The following is a 21,842-nucleotide window of genomic DNA, read 5'->3' as shown; positions in this document are numbered from 1 at the left end:
GGCCCTGATATGTCACTAAACATTAAGTAATCATGTTAATTTCAAATACTTATATCACTTACAAAAGTAGTCCGGCCAGGATATTGTCATTTAAAAGTTGTTGTTGCAGCCCTCAACTGATGTTGACATGTTGTGTTTTGGCCTGAAGCTCCGCCCTCCACATATCGACCAATCACAAAGTCAGTAGTGTTTCGGCATCCGGGTTGTCAGCTCTGCTCTAGTTACCACAGCTGCAGCTACAAATGTTCCTGATGATCCTGCAGCCTATCGGGCAACCTCGAGTCAGGGGGAGGGGGGAGAGGGGATACACCTGCAGTGCCACGATCTTACCCTCTGCAAGTCCTCTATATGTTTGAGTCTCTCAAAATTATCATTTGTGAACACAACATGCACGAGCCATCTTCCCAAATACGTTATGAGAATCAATTATAAATATGTTGTTGTCAACAAAAAGAAGCACTTAGATATAACGGTCGAAAGATTAAAAAAAAAATGTTTTTATAAAAAGAAATCTCTTCTGCTAACCAAGGCTGCATTTATATTTATTTAGTTATATTGTGAAATATTGCAATTTAAATCAGCTGTTCTCTATGTGAATATATATAAAGTGTCATTTTTTCCTGTGATCAAAGTTCAAAGTGAATTCATCATCATTACTCCAGTCTTCAGTGTCACATGATTAGTCAGAAATCATCTGATATGAGGATTTGATACTCAGTTGAAATATGTATATCTTTTTCCCCCAGGATTCTTTAAAAGCTTTCTATTTCAGATAAATGCTATTCTTTTGAACCTTTTGTTAATCAAAAAATCCTGGGTAAATAAAATTGAGCATATTCAGCATAATAAGAGACTTCTTTTAAAAACATATTAAAAATGCTTACATCTGTAAGACTTTGAATATTAAAGTGCAACTTAACACCTGACCACTCTTGTGGGTTTGCTACTGTTACAATTAAAAACTGTATAAGGGTAAAAAGGCAGACATAGTCTGTGTTCGAAACCTGGAAAATGCTGCCTTCAGACGACACATTTGAAGGCAGGAAGGCATCATGCCATGTCCGATTCTAATGTTAGCTTCACTTCCTGTCTCCTGAGATACCTTCATCTGATCGATTTTTGAAGGCAGCATACATGTATCATTCACTGCCTTTGATATCCCACAATCCTGTGCTCTCCATTCAGTGACAGTTGAGCTTGGAAAATAAGATGGCGTCCGAAAATTGCATTGCTGGTCAGTTTTTTGTGTATATGTATGTTTTTTTTATTTTTACCAATAGGCTATTTTCCACTTCTGATGTCATTTTAGCGACAAATGACTAAAGTAGTAATTAAATATTTGTTTAGTTCTCACCAAAGCTCTCTCTATTTTGCTGTAGTAGATCAAAACTACAACCTAACTAACTAAATTAAACTGTTACACTGCCTTAGAAGTCTGTCTGAAATCACTTTCGTGAGGTGCCTTCATGCACAAAACACTGCTTTACAAGCTATTGCCTGATAAGGCATCGAGGCAACGAGTCAGCTGCAGGTTTTTCGGACACAGCCATGATGTAAGCAACATCATGCTACCTAATAAAATGGGTGAGAGAATTACCAAAAATTGTCAATAATCAATCGTATTGGTGGTACCGAGGGCCACCAAATGAAATTCTGCTTAGGACTCCAATAAGGCTTGGGCCGGCCCTGCAATAACCAAAGCAGGCGCAAGAGCACGTCCATCATTGAGCTTTGTTAGGTTTATGAAAGCTGTCGTCAGCGCTGTAATTTTGTTTTTAGACCACAAAATCAACAATGAAGGTTGTTCAGATGTCTAAATCAAAAGTTATCCAGGGATAATGCCATGATATTGTGTGTGTGTGTGTGTATGTGTGTGTGTGTGTGTGTTTGTGTGTGTGTGTGTGTGTGTGTGTGTGTGTGTGTGTGTGTGTGTGTGTGTGCTCCTGACTGTTTAGCTCCGCCCACTGCATGCCTCCACAACCTCGGATGTTTTCAAAAAGAATTGGTGCTGTCTTTTATAAATCTGATAAACTAAAGACTCTTGGGAGATATGAAGGATGCACTACTACTCTATAGGTATAGCCTAATCAAGATTAACATGAGATTGGCAGAAACTGTGTGTGTGGTATGCACCATTTAATTGAGGGGTACTACCCTACCTACCCTTTAATGCAGTGGTTTTCAAACTGTGAGTCATGCAGTCACTTGGCTGCAGTTAAATTTCAGTGAATACACACACACAAACACACACAGACAACGAACTGTAACAGATTCAACCCGGCGCTCTGGTGGAGTTAAATAGTCTGTAATCGGTGCTCTTGGGAAAGGGAAAAGACGAATGGCAAAAAAGGCAGGTCCAAGGCACTCAGTTAAGTATAGGAAGTAGACTTAAGTCATTTTTGCTCTGCCCTGATGAAGACCAATTTGGGTCGAAACATGTTGGCTCTTGTATTTTAAAATGACTTAAGCCATACCAAATAAAGGCTTTTTAATTATTTCCTTATCCTTCACTTAACTGAGTGCCTTGGACCTGCCTTTTTTGACACACAGACAACGTTTTGTCCGAGGCAATATAACAACGTTAAATATAAATCTCTATATTACTTTCATGCAGTTTTCAAATTACAAAAGATAGCAAAAGATTAGCCCAATAAATACTATGTATTGATTTTTAGATCATGTAGGCTAATAATGTAAACTAATGGGATCTTATTGTACCAACATTTCCTGCATTATTTTGAGGATTTTCGTGAACCTAAAATAGTTTTATTTACCATGTGTCACCTTATCTAAACTAATCATAATCTGAACCTAATTGGAAAAATACAGCACTGCATTGCCCTATGCTCTCAAGATAAAACGTCTTCCTAAACACAACTGTCTGTGACACTAAATGACTCGTATCTTATCTTCTGTTGACTTGACACACATTGATTAGTGCGTGAACCTGAATGTTGTGTTTAAACATAAGTAAAAGTAAAGTTGGTGGATGCCCCTCATATGCGTGAGTAAACAGTTCATGTTATATTCATCTGGCATAGGCCTACTTTGTCTTTCAGACATCTTTAGGAGAGAAAAAAAATCTTTAAAATATTCTCAATTCTTAATTAAACATTGTGAGAACGGTTGACTTTAAGGTTATTTTGGGGAACAAACAAACAACAGCAACAACTACAAAAACTTTATTTTTAAGAGTGTAGCCTATTGTTTTACGGTCTATGCTGTATTGTAGCCCAATGACCCCAATGACAGTAATTTCAAGGAATGCATTGCAGAATGGAAAACACAGCCTTTGATGACTGATGACTTCCTTATGTCAAAAAAGTGTACAAATATAATGTACCAAACTTGAGTCATATGGCCTATAATTATGAGCAGTACTATGCCCAATAGGTACCTGGTTTCAAAATTATTTTCTTTATTGCGTCCGGTCATGACATGCGTCATGCGTGCCTTGCCCCTGGCGTAGGTTGAAAAATCATACGAGTGGAAGAAGGAGGGTGGGGTTTTGGGTTTGGGTCAGATGAATGAGGGTGCGTCTCAATCGGCTCCCTAGTTCAGTAGTCAGGGTATTGATCAGGGAGTCAGCCCATTGACTTATGTCCTGCTCAGTGAACCTGACTAGTGAACTAGGGAGCTGTTTGAGACACTGTCTAAAGGGGCGGAGTTAGTATCTCTGTTCAATTACTACTACACCCGGCCGGCTTAACGTATACAGATATCGGTGGAAACAGGTTGATTCCATAGAAAACGGATACGCCAACCGGATCAGTGTTTTCTCTTTAACCACGCCGATATATTTTTGTTTTCGTTCTTTGTCAGTATCATTTAGTAACTGGGTTCGTAGGAGATTTTAAACGTAAATCTTTAAGAACGAGATGGCAAGAGGAGAGGGCGCGGAGCAGTACTCAAATGCAAGTCTACTGCAAAAACCCAGCCCAGATGGAATCAAATTGGCAGCCAAGGTAAGAAACTGAAAATAATGAATGCCTTTATTCAGTTATAGTCTTATTAGCAGCCCACATATTTTCATTCCCGTGATTTCTCCGTTGAACAGCCACGTAGGAGCGGCTTGTGCTGATCTACGTGTCGTTTTGTCTGGTTAAATTGAGCGCGCACGCCCCGTCAGCATTGCTCGCGAAACGTTAGACCGATTCCACATGAATTCTCTGACTGAGTTTTATTTTTATCACACATCATTGCTCGTTTAACTTACACGGTGTGAGAGTTTGTATGGGAGTCACTGTATGAATTCCCTTCTGCTGTCTGTGAGAATGTATTGAAATGTGCTTGCCGGTATTTTTGTGCTTGTTCAGAGCCTACTGAATTGAACGGAAGTATTTTAAATTTAAACGTACAAAAATAAAAGACAATGTTTCTTAATTTCTCTTAAACCCAATATCTCAAATAATTGTTTAATATAGTGACACTAATTAAGAGAGGGGGGAATATTACAATTGAATTGTTATATGTTGGTTTATTCTGATTGGCTGACAGACAGATAAGGCATTTATTATTATTATTTATTATTTATTAAGTGCAAGATGCAGCTCCATACCACTTTCCTAAAATATTGTGAAAAAAAGGGTTTTAAAAACAGACTCGCACTAATGTAAATAAATAATTAGAACAAAAAAATTGTCCAAAAAGTGCATATAAACTCATGCTTTCAAAGATTTTTGAATGACTGAAAATTAATGTACAACTCCTGATTTTATGCCCACATTACTAGGATTTGCATTGATTTTGAATAAGTCAATGGTTTGTCGTCAATTATTCCGTACTTAAATATTTAAATAGCAATTAGTCCACCAATCAACAACATTTGGGCTTGTAACTCAAAGCTTTAATTAACTGACCCCATATGGATCCAAGTCTAGATATGCCACATCATCATTGGAATGCATAACCCATAATTTGCATTGCTTTATGGGGCTGATTTTATGTGATATGACTTTATTGCTGTAAAACGTGGTATGCTTTTATTGCTGGTGTAGATAATCTAAATTCACCATAGTTGCTGCATCCCAAAAGGCTTCCTTATTGCTCCTAGTTGATCTAAAACCCTGTAATGTAAATCGGGGCTGGCTGGTGTCTTAATATTTACCTGGGTCCTCGCAAAAACAAAGGGAATCATAACTTTAGAGTTCCTAGAAATGATTGGGATCTTGAGGAAATGTCCTGTTCAACTGCCAAATTTCACTGTTTAGTGTCATTACAACACCATTGAGTGTGTTTCTATACTTCCATGACCTTTTAGCCACTTTATTTACCCCCAAACTGTGTCTCGGCATTACAAGCGAAGACCACAGGCATGCAATCCAGAATTAATGAAAGCCCAACTCACACACCATGCCAGCAAATCCTCTATTAACAGTCCTTTGTGAAGTAGAATCTTTAGCAGTTAATTGTTCTCTGTTTCTGCCATGTTATCTCTGTTACACTGTCAGTCAGTTGGACCATTCATCCATAAGACTGTAATCCAATGTTTAGATTGTCCTAGTGTCCTTTAACATGAGTTAAATGCTTTATGGGAACACCATGTGCATTAATGCCATAGGTAGTAGTGACTTATGGTCTGCACATTGCAACTTTAATGGTTTATTTTTGGAGGATGCATGCGACAGACACTCAGCTGCTACTGACTGTATCTGCAGTCACCAAACGGTCTGAAAATCACACCCTCACATAACTTGATAAATGAGTTCATATTGGACCGCAATTACTGTCTCTGACTCTCTTAAAAATTGCTGATCTACCGTGAGTTAATGTGCTGATCATAGAGCACAACCGATCTCATCTGATTGTGTTTATTGGAATTTCTTGCTTGAGGGCTCATATCTTGACCCAAATCATAGAAGCTACATGGTTGTATGGGGAATGAGGTTATGTTTGGATTAAAACCGAACAGCAAGTCAAGCAGAAATGCATCGTATTAGCATAATTGAAACCGACGCTTGTCTCAAAGTGAAAACCCAAGCCGTTCAACAACTTAAGCCCAATTACAAGCGTGTCTGGCCACAGTGAGCCTATTTACACCACAATTAGGTTAGTTTAAATCCCAATTGAGAGATTACTGAATTCAGCTTCCCTGCTATATTTTGAATTGTTTGGAGTTTTTCTTTATGAACATCTTGTTTCTTCTTCTTTTTTTAAAAAATAGGATGATTCAAAGGGCCGGTTGTCGGTGTGCAACAAGTTGTGTTATGCTATTGGAGGAGCACCATATCAGATAACAGGATGTGCAATCGGCTTCTTCCTTCAGATCTACCTGTTGGATGTTGCTTTGGTGAGTAGAGATCTGTGTGATTGATTCGTACTTGTATGAATATCATTTTTTTTTTGATAGATCAACTGAATGTAACTAGATTTCGCCACATTACATCAAAGGATTTTGGCCCATCCCACTTCACAGGTCTTGATTATCTCGATATATGATATACATTTTTCAGTTTTTTCTTTAATTATTAAAAATATACTTAAGTACGTGTTAAAACGTGTTAAATAAACTAGTTTTAATGACCAAACGAAACACTATTTAGCAAAAAAAAAACAAGTAAATAATAAAAATGAAAAAATAAATAAAGATTAATAAAAAATAAAATCACTTAGAATACAAAATATATAATATTTAGTTGATGTCCTTAAACTGACGATCAGCATTTTCTGTAAATGAGTTACACTGGACTTTTGTTTCCCAATCTTTTTTTTAAAATCAGGCCCTGTTTTGTACCTTGAGTTTGTGGAAAGGGCCTCATAACAAAAGATCAGATTGACTTGTAAAATGTAGAATCTGATTGTGATCCTCAGGGGGCAGTGGGTTTCTTTACAACCCCTGCTTGCATAGTCCGAGACGACAAGTACAGTCACAAAGGAGGAATTGTACTGGAAAATGAATGGTATTTCAAAGGTCTTTCATACCATTAACTTTTGGAGGCTACTGTAGTCTTGGCAGGCTGATTGGCCAGATTAAAGAGTCTGAATAGGATTGTTCTAATAGCCTTCAGTGTTTGTCATGTAACTACGGACTACAGTAGACAGGTTCCCAGCGGGAGTTCTGCTAATGTGATTAATCCCATAATTAACAGTTATTCTTATACAATGCAAAATGTCAGCATGAAGCAGTTAGTCTGTGCAACATTTCACAGAGTCCTCCAGCAGTTTTAGAAGTGTGTTGTACTGGAAGTAAACCGTTTCAACTGAACTCCATTTGCTTGACATGTGGTTTATGATCTCCTGTATCTCAAGGTCATTGGGCTGGCCCATGTGCTCCTCCCGAACTCTGTCAGAAGTTGTTGTGGTTCACATGCTGCCTAGCCCTTTAAAGAGCATGTAGATTTATTGTGAGAAATCATATCTTTCACTAATATATAGTGTTGCATCTTTTCTTTATCAAGAGAATAGTTTTTTCTCTCACCCAAATAGGCTGTTTAAAAGAGCTTTAACAGAGATTTTTACTATTAAAGAAATTTAATATTTTAAGTGCAGAATTCTTTCCATGTTCTTTTTTTTAAAATTAATCTTTCATATTGATTTTTCACCTGTTAGTTCATACTGTATAATTTAGTCCACCATTCTAATGCTAAATAAGTTCGTGGAAAATCTCAATCAGTGATGTGTGTTTTAGGTAAGGTGATGACGCGCATGTCTTTCTCTTTTCTCAATAGTTGGACCCTTTTTATGCCTCCATCATTTTGTTTGTGGGTCGAGCATGGGATGCCATCACAGACCCTACTGTGGGTTTTCTGGTCAGCCGGAGTCCATGGACAAGATTTGGACGAATGATGCCCTGGTATGTCTTTCCTAACCTCAGTTTAATTGGATTTCTCCAATGCGCTACTGTCCAGGTCTATGCGAATTCATACCTTGATGTTAAATTATAGCAGCGTTTCCACTGCAGGAACTTTTCCCAGGAACTAGGGACTATGGGGGTGGTACTCAATGTGTTTTGACCGCAGGAACCAGGGTCAAAATAATGTTCCGGGTAAATATTTCCCCCTCCAAACGGCCCTGTTCGCGATGTTGTACTTTTCCAAAGTTCAGGAACTTTCGAGGGTGGGACTTGGGCGCTGAACATGCTGATTGGTTGAGCTCACGCAGCATTTTATTTCATCCGGCATTTTTAAAAGTCTTTTGCGAGGTTCGTTCTGCGTTCAGTGAATAGTCTTGCTCTTTCTGTCTGATGGTGCGCGTTTGTCTCAGCCATCTCACAGTAAATAATAACCATAATAGCTGATAATAAAATAAATGTAGTTTTACAATCTTTCAGAATACGCTTTTGTATCAGTGCTCTTTTCTGCCGTTTTGTTAGTTACCTCTTTACCGTGCGTTCACACCGCCGCCGGCGAGAGCGTCAAAATTCGCTCTTGCCGCCCTGCCAACGACGCTGTAGAAAGCTTTGTGGACGCGCTGCCGCTCTGACGTAGATCGAATGATATTTCTTTTTTTAAACTGTATTTAAAGAGGCCGCAAATCAAACAAGCATGTTGATGGATACACTGACCACAAGTAGGGAATAAATTAACCTCATGAAATCGTTTAAATGTGAAAGAAAGAATGAATTGCAGAACCCGCTGAACAACGAGCGTTCTAGCGCCTATAAAATAGTGTTGTGCGACTTCTTAACAAATTACACATCACTATGAATGATCTCGTCATAAATGATAGGGAAACCCGCACAGCAATGATCAACTTCTCTTATATTTTGCTTGGGAACTAACGCCCGGCTCCCATTGAAAATGAATGACTTCTGGCCACCTTGCCGCTCTCGTCGCCGGCGGTGTGAACGCACAGTTAGTAAACCTATACATAATCAGCAAAAGCAGCACAGCTTGAATCTCCTCCATACTTGTTATTGTTGCAGACAGTGTTGTGCAAAAATGATTACTGTCCATCGTTGACTGGGAGGAGCAGTCGCATGCAGTCCTACATCACAGACTAATTCGCCTAATCTTCACGGTAAAAAAGTTCCTGGTACAAATTGTTCCGGATAGTTTGGAAACGAGGCTTATGTGACGCAGCGAACAAGACTCAGAAGGTTGAAGGAGCATGTTGCCTTTAGTAACTTTTTTCTCTTTTTAGAAAAAAAATGTTCCACAATACCCTTTTCTAACTGAGTGGCCTCCTTTGTTGTGTTTAAAATACATCCCAGATGAATCTCTCTGGTCTGTCACTTGCTTTGTCTTCTGACCCATTTCTCTGTCGTTGTGAAATATCAGGAGGTTGTAGTTTTTAAGTAAGAGAATCAAGTGTGCCTGGTGATGTTTCTAAGTGTGAGGCTACTTGTGTGCTAAGAACCCCCTGAGCTCTCTTGTGGAGTTTAGGGGCGTGATGGGCGGCAGCCTGGAAACACCACAGTAGCTTTGCCTTTGGCCAATCTGCATTTTCAGCAAGCCAGTCTACATCACATGCATGACTAAACCACTTTATCAATGTGAAACACTTTGGCATTCAACAAGAAGAAATGAGTTACATGCTTTTCTTTCTTAGCTAGTGTTACAGAACTGTATCACATATCAAGGCAAATGTGCATTTGGTCCCAAACTACCTATTGTGTGACAGTGGAAACGGGAAATTTTAGCATAAATGACAAAGGCAACAAATGGACATAAGTCTAACATTAGACACGGCACAATTTTTTACTTTCTCAGTCGTCTTTTTTTTAATACGATGGTCAGTTTGAAGTGTTGCTGTCGCCACACCTTAGAAGTAGGACTTTACTCACTATATGAATAATTGGAAAACCACTCGGAGGAAGTGCTGAGAATGGGGGGTTGGGCTCAGGAATGTGTGTGTCTTCTAACTGGACCCAGAGCATGTGAAGGAATCTTGTAGGAAACTGGTGATTAAGTTCTGCCCTAGTAAGCTCCGTTCAGTGACATTGATCTGAGCAAGGTTTTATAACCTCTCGGTGGTGTCATTAGAAGATCTCTAGTGATGCCCAGATCTGTGCTGTGTCACTTGGGAGTAAATGAAAACGGTTTGTTTGGTATAGTTATGGGTACATGTGAGGGAGAGAGGGGACTTTTTCCTCCTCTAAGTACCCCCATGGCGAATCATATGGACCACAAGCCTGTGTAATTGAATTTTCTCAATGTTTCATCACATGTATTATTAATAGTCACAATCATGTGAGTTAAGCTATCATAATACTGGATGAGAAATCATTACAAGGGTTAGTTATATTTTCAATGTGAAATGACAAGCTGAAATACTGAAGAAAATGTCAACACATGACCGCAAATGTTTATCAGAGCACAATGAACCTTCAAAAAAGGTATTCAGAGAACATCTCTGATCTTCCTTAATCCATGAACATTTTCTGTTTGTACTAGACTCATGCCGTGTGAATTGTCAGGTTTGATTCAGCAAATGGCATGAATAAAGAGACATTTGTCTCGTGCTGCAGGCTCCGATGTAAGGAATTCCTCTTTTCAGCACGCATGCCTTGGGGGCTGGGTGGTGTATGCAAACTGTGTCATCTCTTGAGTGGTCCAACCCACAACACACCACCTCTGTCGTCCAATCAGAACGAAGGAAGGCAGACCAGCAGCCTCAAAGTCTAAAGGCGGCATACAGAGCGCTGAGGGGTTATTTTAGTTCAAATGTCTTACTGGTACAGTGAGATTTGTTACTATTTAAACTATTATCTAGCTGTACCTTTTTTGCTTTTTGATTAAATATTTTTAATTAAAAATATATTTATACAAGAAACTATACATGTATTCAGTATATTTTCATAACCAATGTTTTCATAGATTGAATAGATATTGAATAATAATATTGTAGTATTATAGTAGGATAAAATATTAAGTCAAAATGGCTGTCAGTCATTAATAAAGACATGGTTTTGAGTTTTGTTTGTAGTCCCCAAGGTATAACCATCAATGCACTCTTATAATCTTCAATCCAACAAACTCAGTGCTATCTTTTTTACCTATTAGGTTTATATAGACGAATATTTATTTGTTTGGGGCAGGCAAAGTCTGAAGTCTAATCTAAATGTTAGTAGTGTGAACTTTTTATAGTGTTCGCTGTTTATTACAATTGGTTTATCATTTAACCATATTAAACTTTTGAATAGAGGCTAAAATGCTTGTTTTTGCACATGCCTGATGCCAGTAGATCCTTTGAGGTTATTTGAATGCGTATTTGTGGTACTTCATCATTCTGAACATATGTGTCCATTAAATTAGGTAACATTCTTAATTTAACCTTCACAACATGACTCAAATATCGAAATTCACCACAGTGCCCTCCTAAACTAGAACCGTAACTTATACAGGTTTCATTCAGATCCTGCAAATGTTTCCTGGCACTGAATGTGGGGTAAAAATCTGCAGAATGGTTTTAAACATGGGCAGTGCTACACTTTTGGGTACTGAAGTCTAATAAGTAACTGAAAGCAATGTGTAATTTACCAAAATATTTAATAAACAAACAGCAAGGGGGTGGAGAAGGGGGTGGAACGTACTAACTGAATACAAACATTCACGTTCTGTGTAAATCAGTGGAATTCTGTGGGCTCTGATTCGGTAAAGGTCTGTTTAATAAAAATTACCAAGTGAGGCTCCGCTTTTTCCCTAAACTTTTTTGTTTGTTTGGACTACTACTCTGCATTTTGAATCACTTTACCAGGAAAACAAAGTGTGGCATCATTCAGTTCTAAGATTCCTAAGGTACCTTAAATGCTATTTCCTTGTACAGAAATGACAGATAAGAACAGATGCTGTATTTCCACCTTAGCATCCTGTTCGCTTTACAAAGACAGGAAGTTATCCAATCAATTCTTTCATCACTGTCCGTTTCGCAACTTGTGATAACGTCATATTTTTTAATCACAGAAAAGAAGGAATGGAAACAGGAAATACTAGTAGTATTGCTTTCCTCATATCTCTGAATACGCTGCACCGATTCTTTAAGAAAACAGCTGAACTCCTGGAAGTGTGGTGGGTGGGGCTAAAGGGAGACACACAAACACACCATACACACACAAACACACCATACACACACAAACACACCATACACACACAAACACACGCACGCACACACGCACACACAGAAAGAATGCATGAAATAGCATTAGAGCAGTAGGTCCCCCCCCCCTTTGAAGTTACCTTTTTGTGTACATTTTTACTAATGTCATATATCTTTTTCCATACAGGATCGTTCTGTCTACCCCATTTGCTGTGTTGTGCTATTTCCTCATCTGGTACGTGCCGCCTTTTGACCAAGGAAAGGTTATCTGGTACCTGATCTTCTACTGCCTCTTCCAAACGTTACAGACAGTGAGTAACAATTTTATACAACCCTAAGTTGTAGCCTGTATGGTTTTGCCTAAATTTCTTTTAACCTTTTGCCATCTTCTGTTTCCCCAAAAAACAGTGCTTCCATGTACCGTACTCTGCTCTTACCATGTTTATCAGCACTGAACAGAAAGAGAGGGATTCCGCAACAGCCTACCGTGAGTTTTCAAGCATCTTCAGCTAGCTATGTCCACTGTTTCCCATTTGCACCACTAACCTCTAACCCGCTATCTCAGGAATGACTGTTGAGGTTTTGGGCACGCTCATTGGCACGGCTGTTCAAGGTCAGATTGTGGGAATGGCTAACGCTCCCTGTATCAGTTCTGGAGTGGACCTAAACTCCACAGATCTACAGGTGGCTTCTAAGGTCAACATCACTGAGCCTCATGTTTCACTAGAGCATCTGGTAAGGATTTGTTTTGTTATTTTTTTGATTAAAGTTCTTGTTACATTGGTATTAAATACCTGGTCTCTTATGGTTCCCACAGAGAAATGCTTACATGATCGCATCTGGTGTCATCTGCATCATTTATGTTATCTGTGCCGTGGTCTTGTTTCTTGGTGTGAAAGAACGAAAAGGTATGTGCTGGTGCTATTGCAAAGATCCAACAATTTTACTAATGATGTTCTGCTTTTGATGTAACTAAACTTGCACAGATTTTGAATGTTTTTGAAATAAGTCTCTCAAGACAAGGCTGGATTTGATCATTTATTGATTTTAAAAATATGTTAAAACTGTAATTTTGTAAAATATTATTAAAATATAAAAGAGCAGTTTTCTGTTGTAATATATAATTTTTGGCATCATTACTCCAGTCTTCAGTGTCACATGATCCATCAGAAATCATTCTGATATGCTGATTTGCTGCTTCTCATCAATGTTGAAAACAGTCATGTTGTGGAAACTAATACATTTTCAGAATTCTTTATAAATAGAAAGTTCAACAGAAAATCTTTTTAACAGTTAAAACCCCTTTACCATTCAAAAGTTTGAGGGCATTATGATTAAGAAGAAATTAATACTTTCATTCAGCAATGATTAAATAGATCAAAAGTGACAGTGATTCTTCTTTAAAGACCACACAAAATGTAAGGATTACTTTTAATCTTTTAGTCCATGCCTGTTAGCTATGAGGACTTCTAATATGCTAAAAATGTTGACAACCATTTATATAGATATACACATCTAAAAAGTATGCAAAGTTTAGGATGTAAGGAACTGTATGTAAGAAATTTATTTCAATTAATCATAAAATGGCCCTGATATGTCACTAGACATTAAGGAATCATGTTAATATATCACTGACAACAGTAGTCCGGCCAGGATATTGTCATTTAAAAGTTGTTGTTGCAGCCCTCAACTGATGTTGATGTTTCGGCCTGAAGCTCCACCCTCCACATATCTACCAATCACAAAGTCAGTAGTGTTTCTGCATCTGGGTTGCCAGCTCTGCTCTAGTTACCATAGATCTATAAACGTGACTGCTGGATCCTGCAGCCTATCTGGCAACCTCAAGTCAGGGGGAGGGAATAAACCGCAGTACCAGTTTTGGCTACAATCTTACACACACTTCCTTTAAATGCAGGAAATCGACCAAACATCAATCAGCCAACATCAAATCTGTGATCGTAATTAAAGCCTATTGAAGGGGAACTATCCCTTCAATGTCTTTTGACCCAAACGGACCAAATATGTATAAACTGTGCACATCGTACAGTCAATTGCAGATGTTCCCAGGGCTTTTCTATACACTGATCAGGTTACTTTGAGTCAGTAGTTGTCACACAAGCGGAGCTCAGCTGGTCCCAGGGAAATGCCAGTGAATAAGCTTAGCAGGGTGATTAGCTTTCACAGCACAGAGAGGTGTCTAAATGTGGCGCATGGTAAAAGAAGGTCGTTATTGGTGTTCTCCAGTGTCGTTTATTTTGAACCAAAATATTGAGCCTTAACAAGCAGGCCTATGCGAGATGAGAGGAAAGACAAGCACACTCCTGACTTATCATGCCTATGCTCATGGAAGAGTACAAGCGATTAAACATTCTTTCTTGTGCGGCTTATTCTATCAGATAATTAACACGTATATAATGTGCGCACCAATTCCCTTTGTTTTTACTCTTTAGTAGGTAACAGCTGAAAATGTATTTTAGAAAAGTTAGTTTTTTCCCCAGCGCGCTGATATTCATTGCATTTGTTGTAGCGCACGTTGTTTGATTCGGTGTCCCCTTTCCATCATCTCACCTTGCCTCTCTCTTCTTTTTAAACAGAGACATGCAGGGTTAGGACTGAGCCCATCTCGTTTTTCCAGGGCATTCGTATGGTAATGGGTTACGGTCCATATGCCAAGCTGGTCATGGGCTTCCTCTTCACCTCTCTGGCCTTTATGGTGAGTCTTGTGCAAATGATTCCGGTTGAGCCATGGTCACCAGCAGATACTTTGGTTGTTTAAACAGTGACCACCATAGACAAACTCGTTATTTGTTTGGCTTTGCTAATGTGTCTTATTATGCAGCTTATTATGTCTATAAATATTTCTTGCAGTTTCTAGAGGGGAACTTTGCACTGTTTTGTAGCTACACCCTGGGCTTTAGGAATGACTTCCAAAACATCCTGCTCGTCATTATGGTAAGCATAATAAAGGGCTCAATCTTTTAGAATATGTTTTGAATGTGCTTTTTGAATGCTTAAAGACTCTATACAGTCTGTAAGGAGAGAGGAGCTGTCATTGTGGAGTGATTGAAAGGGACATTTTGACTGACAAGTGTACAAAAGGAAAGTACCTAATATGGGTCGATTTATATAATGCATTTTACTATTTGCATTACACAAGATCTATTTGGGCTGTTCATCTGAACGGAGTAGTATTTTCATTATTACCCCACAGACAACTTGTGGTTTTACCCATGGAATGTCACAATTTCACAAAGGTTGTCACTGTCTAGACTAAAGTATTGGAATCTAGAGATTTGCGCAATGACTAATTGCATCAAGGTTTAAATGTACATTTTGCAATTGACTAGTTAACCAACGCCCCCAAAAAAGTACATTTGACGTGTTGACAACTATACCTTATTTAAGTGTATTCTCTTTGTTAGTATGATATAGGAACTCTTCAAGTGTCAAGTAGGTTTAATTCATAACGCTTCTCCTTTTATCCGATATCAAATTTCATACCATATTGTCCCTCATAACCGATAGCATAACAAGCCTATAAGTAAGCAAAATTGTTGTTTGGCATGACATAAAAGAGAACTGAAAAGTTGTGTAGACTTTCACAACACTTCCTCACCTGGCTCATGTTCCGCAGGGACATTTCTTGGAACCCGCCGCGAGCGCCACAAAGAAAAGGAACGCATGCAAACAAACAAAACAAAGAAAATCTGCTCCAGATATACACTTTTCGAAATATGTACGTTTTAAAATGTAACATTTAACATGATCATTTAAATGTAGCCTTTGAAAAATATAAAGCAAAACATTAAATGTGCAAAAAAAGTAAACACTAGTATGTGCAAGCTGACTAGCAGCACTAGTATCATCGAATAATCTTGCTCTTCCCTATTTGAGCTTCCCTATTATCGTCTAGTTGTGGAGAACAATGTCTTGTTCTTGTGCTTTTGTTCTCTAAATGTTCAAAGCCCAACGTCATTCAACAATTCATGTTCAATAAGAGAGAACTATTGTAGTCAAACTCAGTCTCCTGACTACAATAATCCTCTCTCAGGGACTCTGAACTGAACTGAACTGAACTGAACTATGATTGAGAATGCACGAAGAGAACATTTTCAGGCATTGTCCTACACACACAACACAAGACAACATTCCAATGCTGCTGTTAGAAAGGTGTGTTCAGAAGCATTCTTGTATGAACCTGTATAACTTTTGCAGATTTAAAGACTTAGCTAAAGTTTTGTTTATGCACATTATCTGTCTTGCAGTGCAGTGTGTTAACTGTACTTGTAAAGAGATGTCAGTTTAGTGTTAATTTTGTTACCTATTTTTAATTTAGTCTTAGTCTTATGCTAAATGTGCTTGTTAGTTTGTCATATTTAGTCATTCACATATCTTTTTTAGTTTTAGTTTCAGTCAACTAAAAGTCTTGTCATTTTAGTCTAGTTTTAGTTAAAAGACGATTCAATGTATCTTAGTCAACTAAAAGTCTTGTCATTTTAGTCTAGTTTAAGTCAAAAGAAAACTCAATATTTCTTTGTCAAGTTTTAGTTAAAACATTTGAGTCTTTATTTTACATAAATTATTTCTGAGATTATTTCTAATACCATTTCAGTCAAATAGTGTTTCACACAAATTAAATATTGGTTAAATGTCATGTTTACCAGACAAAATACACTTGAATGGTTTCTGTTGAATGCAAAATGCAACTTTGTTAAGTGTACCGATTTCGATCAGTATCAATTCATATATATATATATATATATATATATATATATATATATATATATATATATATATATATATATATATATATATATATATATATATATATATATATATATATACATATACATACATACATTTATACATACATATTGCCTACTGTACATATAAGGGAATATAAGTTTGCCTTTTTAACCACTATTTTAAACTTTTATTGGGTTAAATTATATTTGCTCTCATTCAGTAATATTTATTTGTGTGTGCTTGTATAATTTTAATTTAAAAAAAATATTAGGATGCAAGGTATCAATGTTTCAAAATTTCACATTTAAGGAAATCTAGTCTAGATGCATGTATATTTATTTATTAAAGAGCCATACAGGCACCAAGTGGGTAAACCATATGATTACAAATGAGAATTGTTATATTTCCATCCACAAAATGACTCTAAATTTGCCTCTTTGCATTGGAATTGTCTATTTTAACCTTAATAACTACACTAATAGTAATATAAATAATACATATATTAGAAAAGAAAAAGAAAAATATTTTAAGTGCTCATTAATGAACCATAATTATTGCACAAATAGTTTTTACAACCTAAAGTTCTTCTCAAAATGTTCATTACTGTTCTGTTTACCTGTATAGTGAAGCTGTTGTCTATTCAATGTTTTGACAGCGCTGGCTTAAGCTCATGAGCCACGTAACCTCGTAAACCACGTAAAAATGAAAATTATTTCAGTAATTACTCACCCTCATGTTGTTGGACACCCGTAAGACCTTCGTTCATCTTTGGAACACATATGAAGATTTTTTTGTTGAAAGCTGAGGGCTGAGAAAGGCTTCAGAAAGGCCTCCATTGGCATTCAGTACATTCCCACTGACAAGACCCATAAAGGCACTAAACACATCGATACAAAGTCCATCTCACTACAGTGGCTGTACAATCATTTTACAATTATTGCAAAAAAATCAAAATAATGACTTTATCCTCCAAGATATTGTCTTCCGTGTAGGTATCGGACGTGAACTCACGCGATAGCGGCGCTCCTCCTCTTCCGGGTCATGTATTCGAACGGTGGAGCTGCGTCATATTCTCGCGCGTGCGCCGAGTTCACGTCAATAACTTGGTGGATAAAGTCATCATTTAGATTTTTGTGCGTGCAAAAACTGTTTTTGTCGCATTGTAAAATTATTGTACAGCCACTGTAGTGAGATGGACTTTGTATCGATGTGTTTAGTGCCTTTATGGATCTTGTGAGTGGGAATGTACTGAATGCCAATGGCGGCCTTTCTGAAGCCTTTCTCAGCCATCAGCTTTCAACAAAAATATCTTCGTTTGTGTTCAGAAGATGAACGAAGGTCTTACGGGTGTCCAACGACATGAGGGTGAGTAATTAATGAAATCATTTTTTTTTTTGGTTGAACTAAGCCTTTAAGTGCGCCAAATTTAGCTCAATATTCACCTCGTGATGAAAAAGTAGAGACGATTGTTGATGAAATTGAAGAGAGATTTAATCTTAGTTTTTATTTTATAAAAAACATTTTAGTCTCGTCCTTTTTTGTCGACAATAATGCATGTTAATTTAGTCTTAGTCAGCGTTTTTGGACATTGTACAGGACCCCTGCAGAATCTGATACTGTCAGTCAATAAGTCTCTTAAAATATCACATTTGACCTTTTATAACAAATTAGTTTGTGTTATTGGGTTATATAATTGTGTGTGTGTGTGTCATGTTCTTTTTACCTTTTAAAAATATACATAACTTTTAGGTGTGTACACTTGCATGTACTGAAGTATTAATTCTGTTGGAAACGGTATAAAAGTTTTTCAAAACCATATACAGTAAAAGCAACTTGAATAGAACTTGAAGCATATTTTAAACACCCTTTTTTTTAACTCTTCTGTTTTTATCCAGCATACTCATTGAGCCAATTCTATTTTTAATTCCTCTTTTAGCTCTCTGCCACACTTGCTATCCCATTTTGGCAATGGTTCCTCACGAAATTTGGCAAGAAGACTGCCGTGTATATTGGAACTACAGTAAGTACTGGCAGTGGCACACAAACCTTTACTGGCCTACAGCATCAGATTCCAGTTACTGATGGTTTTTATTCTCTTTGCAGTCTGTGGTGCCTTTTCTGATCTCTGTAGTCCTGGTGCCAAGCAGTCTTTATGTGACATACATTGTGTCTTTTGCTGCTGGAGTCAGTGTTGCGGCGGCCTTTCTCCTGCCCTGGTGAGCACCCAATGATTATAAAATATTCCGAAAAAGTGTACGCTTCTAAATTGAATGCATAGTATTCATGTGCGTTTTCCTATGTGCTCAGGTCCATGCTTCCCGACGTCGTGGATGATTTTAAAGTCCACAATCCTGCTTCTCAGGGCCATGAAGCCATCTTCTACTCCTTCTATGTGTTCTTCACCAAGTTTGCATCTGGAGTCTCCTTGGGGGTCTCAACTCTCAGTCTTGAGTAAGTTTCCATAGTCTTGTACACAAAATCCTATTTGAAACCACCTATGCTTTTAAAGTTAGATTAGAGTCTGCATGATCCAATAAGCCTGGATTTTTGTTTTACTTTATGAGAATCAGTCTGGCCTCCTTGTATGTGATATAATGCGATTAGTGCCTCTCTTTTGGCTTTGGAGACCGTGACCATGTAGGACAGTGCTTCATGTGAGATTCTGCGATCAGTCATGAGGTTGGATTTATCTCAGTGAACATTAATAGCATGCTAATCTCTCGCTTCTTGCTCTTTGAAACAGTTTTGCCGGTTACGTGACGAGAGGTTGCACGCAACCTCCCCAAGTTGATTTAACCTTGAAGATCCTGGTGTCTGCGGCTCCGATAATCTTGATCATTATCGGGCTGCTTATATTCATCTCCTATCCAATCAACGAGGAAAAGAGGCAATACAACCGCAAACATCTTAATGATCTACGGTAAAACCCCATATTGAATCTACCACGTCTTGCTAAAATAAGCTAAGCCAGCTCAACATTCTCGAAATCTTTAAGTTAACATGGTACTTTTAACTCTAAAGCTGATTAAATGGCATTCTTGTGCTTTAATATTTTTGGCTGTGATCCACTGGTTTTGCCTAACTTTGTCCTGTGTGACTCTCTTAGAGAAAATGAGATCGACTCAGAAGCGGACTTTGCAGACTCCAATTTGGTTTTAATAGAACCAGAACCCTCGACAGGACCTTGCGTTGGACCAACAGAGCCAAAACAAACTGAGTGGATACTTTGAACCAACCATGCTGCCGAATGGCTGAAAACTTCCACCCATATATCCCTTACACAAAAGCGGATCGACTTGAAACCAAGCCTTTGCCAGCTCAAGTTCAAAGTGCCTTGCCATTTCCAGTTGCAAGTGCTAAAGGACGCTAGAAATGTTTCCCAAGGTTACAAAACCGAAGGGTGGGCCTGTGTGTGCTTGTCACCTGCACTTGTGCTGCTCGCTGGCATAGGATCTCAAAGCGATGTCCAAAAACAGCCAGCTTTAATAAGCACACATCTATACGGCACTAAACATTTTTATCTGAGGTGGGACACGTCTGCCGGAAGAAGAAACTTGAAACATTTAAAAAAGGTTTTTAGGTGCTAAAACCAAAAAATGCATTTCAATCGAGATTGAAAGGTGCATTTTGGAAGGAATATATGTGAAACTGTACACTTTATGTAATTTAATATTTATAAATACTATTTGTGCATCTAACTGAATAAGCAAACTTGAAACCATGAGACCTAAGTGGGGTTTGATTACATCAAACTTTAGTATTTCACACAAAGGGTTATTGTTTATTTCTTGTATTACTTTTCTTCGCGCACCCTTCTAATGTGTTCCTTTTTATCCGTTTCTGCTCTCGTGGGGCATACAGAGCTCTTTTAGAGGGATGCGCTGAGGGATACACTTACATATTTGATCCTTCAATGCTTTAGATTGGAAGATAGTGTTCAAAGTTCTGAAGTGTGAATGAAAAGTACTGCTGACAACTGAGGCAATGAACTAGCAGGATGCCATCAGAGTGTGTGGAGTTAATGTATGATCAATTGGTGAACATGATTATTTAAGTATTTATTACTTTTGTTTTAAATCATATGTTGATTTTGATTTACGTATGTTTCTCCCCTCTTCCTTAATTTATCTTGTTTAAGGGTCTCTGTCAGTAAAATAAGGGCAATTAGAATAGTCACTGCTGATTTATGTCTAATATGCCAATAATTCCTATGGAAAAGCCAATCATTGTGTTTTACAGGTGACACTGCTGTTTGTTTAGGTGTTAAATGAATCTGATTACTGCCTGGTCTGCTAGTGTTGTGTCCGTGTCCATTTTGTTTTATCGTATTGTTTTGTGAAGTAATAATGTCAGTTCTGTACCTGGAACTTAAGTGTCAAAAGTTTGAATGCCAAGTGTTTCCCTACTATGTGAAACATGTACATAGTCCAGACTTTATTCATTTTCTAGATGCCTGGGGAAAATGGAATTACTTGTAAATAACATTTGTGTAAAGTGCTGTATGTTATACATATGTACATAATGCAAATTTAAATCTTCTCAGTGCATTTTTGGATGTTCTGAGGTAATACCGTTGTCTTACACGTGTCAATTTTATATTGATGCATCTGTGACATTTCTTTTTTTTTCAATAACACCAGTTTCCATATTCTGGTATCAAAAATTACAGTTATTGTATATAATGTGTTGATGTTTGTACAAAGATTAAACATTTTTTGGGATGGAATTGTTATAAATGTACATGTGTAGTTATTTAAAAGTCATGTTACAATGTTTAATAAATACTAATTAATATTCAAGGATCTTAATTTTCTTGCTTCAGGATTACATAAATTAGCCTTGGTTTTACTACCAAATAACATGATTATTGTAGTTTAAACCCCGGTAACCAGAAATTAACCATAGTTTGGCTCTACAAATGCTTATCAATCTGCAACCCCCCCCCCCCCCCCAAAACAAAACAAAAACATGTTTTACAATAATAAAATCATAGTTCATTTACACCTAACCCCGTTTGATATTACAGTAACGGAGAGGTTGCGCACTATGTTTCATATTTCTGTCATTTTTCTGTGTGACAATGACAATTGTATTTATTTATTTATTTGTTAAACGACCGT

At 37.6% G+C, this 21,842-nt stretch overlaps 1 protein-coding gene across 1 annotated transcript; it reads left to right on the top strand.

Annotated features, from left to right (window-relative positions):
* Positions 1 to 3,617: 3,617 nt before the first annotated feature.
* On the top strand, positions 3,618 to 21,521 carry mfsd2ab (MFSD2 lysolipid transporter A, lysophospholipid b). The gene is made up of 14 exons (XM_067425870.1): positions 3,618 to 3,965; positions 6,164 to 6,289; positions 7,668 to 7,792; positions 12,164 to 12,287; positions 12,385 to 12,463; positions 12,542 to 12,711; positions 12,794 to 12,884; positions 14,571 to 14,689; positions 14,845 to 14,928; positions 18,659 to 18,742; positions 18,826 to 18,938; positions 19,030 to 19,173; positions 19,466 to 19,642; positions 19,829 to 21,521. Exons 1-14 carry the CDS (start codon positions 3,879 to 3,881, stop codon positions 19,950 to 19,952), a joined length of 1,647 nt encoding a protein of 548 aa, XP_067281971.1. The 5' UTR covers positions 3,618 to 3,878; the 3' UTR covers positions 19,953 to 21,521.
* The last annotated feature ends 321 nt before the right edge of the window (positions 21,522 to 21,842 follow it).

Source organism: Pseudorasbora parva, chromosome 19 (assembly GCF_024679245.1).
Source record: "Pseudorasbora parva isolate DD20220531a chromosome 19, ASM2467924v1, whole genome shotgun sequence".
Taxonomy (NCBI): domain Eukaryota; kingdom Metazoa; phylum Chordata; class Actinopteri; order Cypriniformes; family Gobionidae; genus Pseudorasbora; species Pseudorasbora parva.
The sequence above is the reverse complement of the archived record's forward strand: the minus strand, read 5'-3'. Positions and strand labels throughout refer to the sequence as shown.

What these genes read in the sequence shown, in the direction of transcription:
- mfsd2ab (XM_067425870.1), top strand. Translation starts at nt 3,879, where the DNA reads ATGGCAAGAGGAGAGGGCGCGGAGCAGTACTCAAATGCAAGTCTACTG. An exon ending in TTTGGACGAATGATGCCCTG is followed by an intron (nt 7,793 to 12,163) that starts GTATGTCTTTCC and finishes TTTTCCATACAG; the next exon opens with GATCGTTCTGTCTACCCCAT. An exon ending in ATGTTTCACTAGAGCATCTG is followed by an intron (nt 12,712 to 12,793) that starts GTAAGGATTTGT and finishes TGGTTCCCACAG; the next exon opens with AGAAATGCTTACATGATCGC.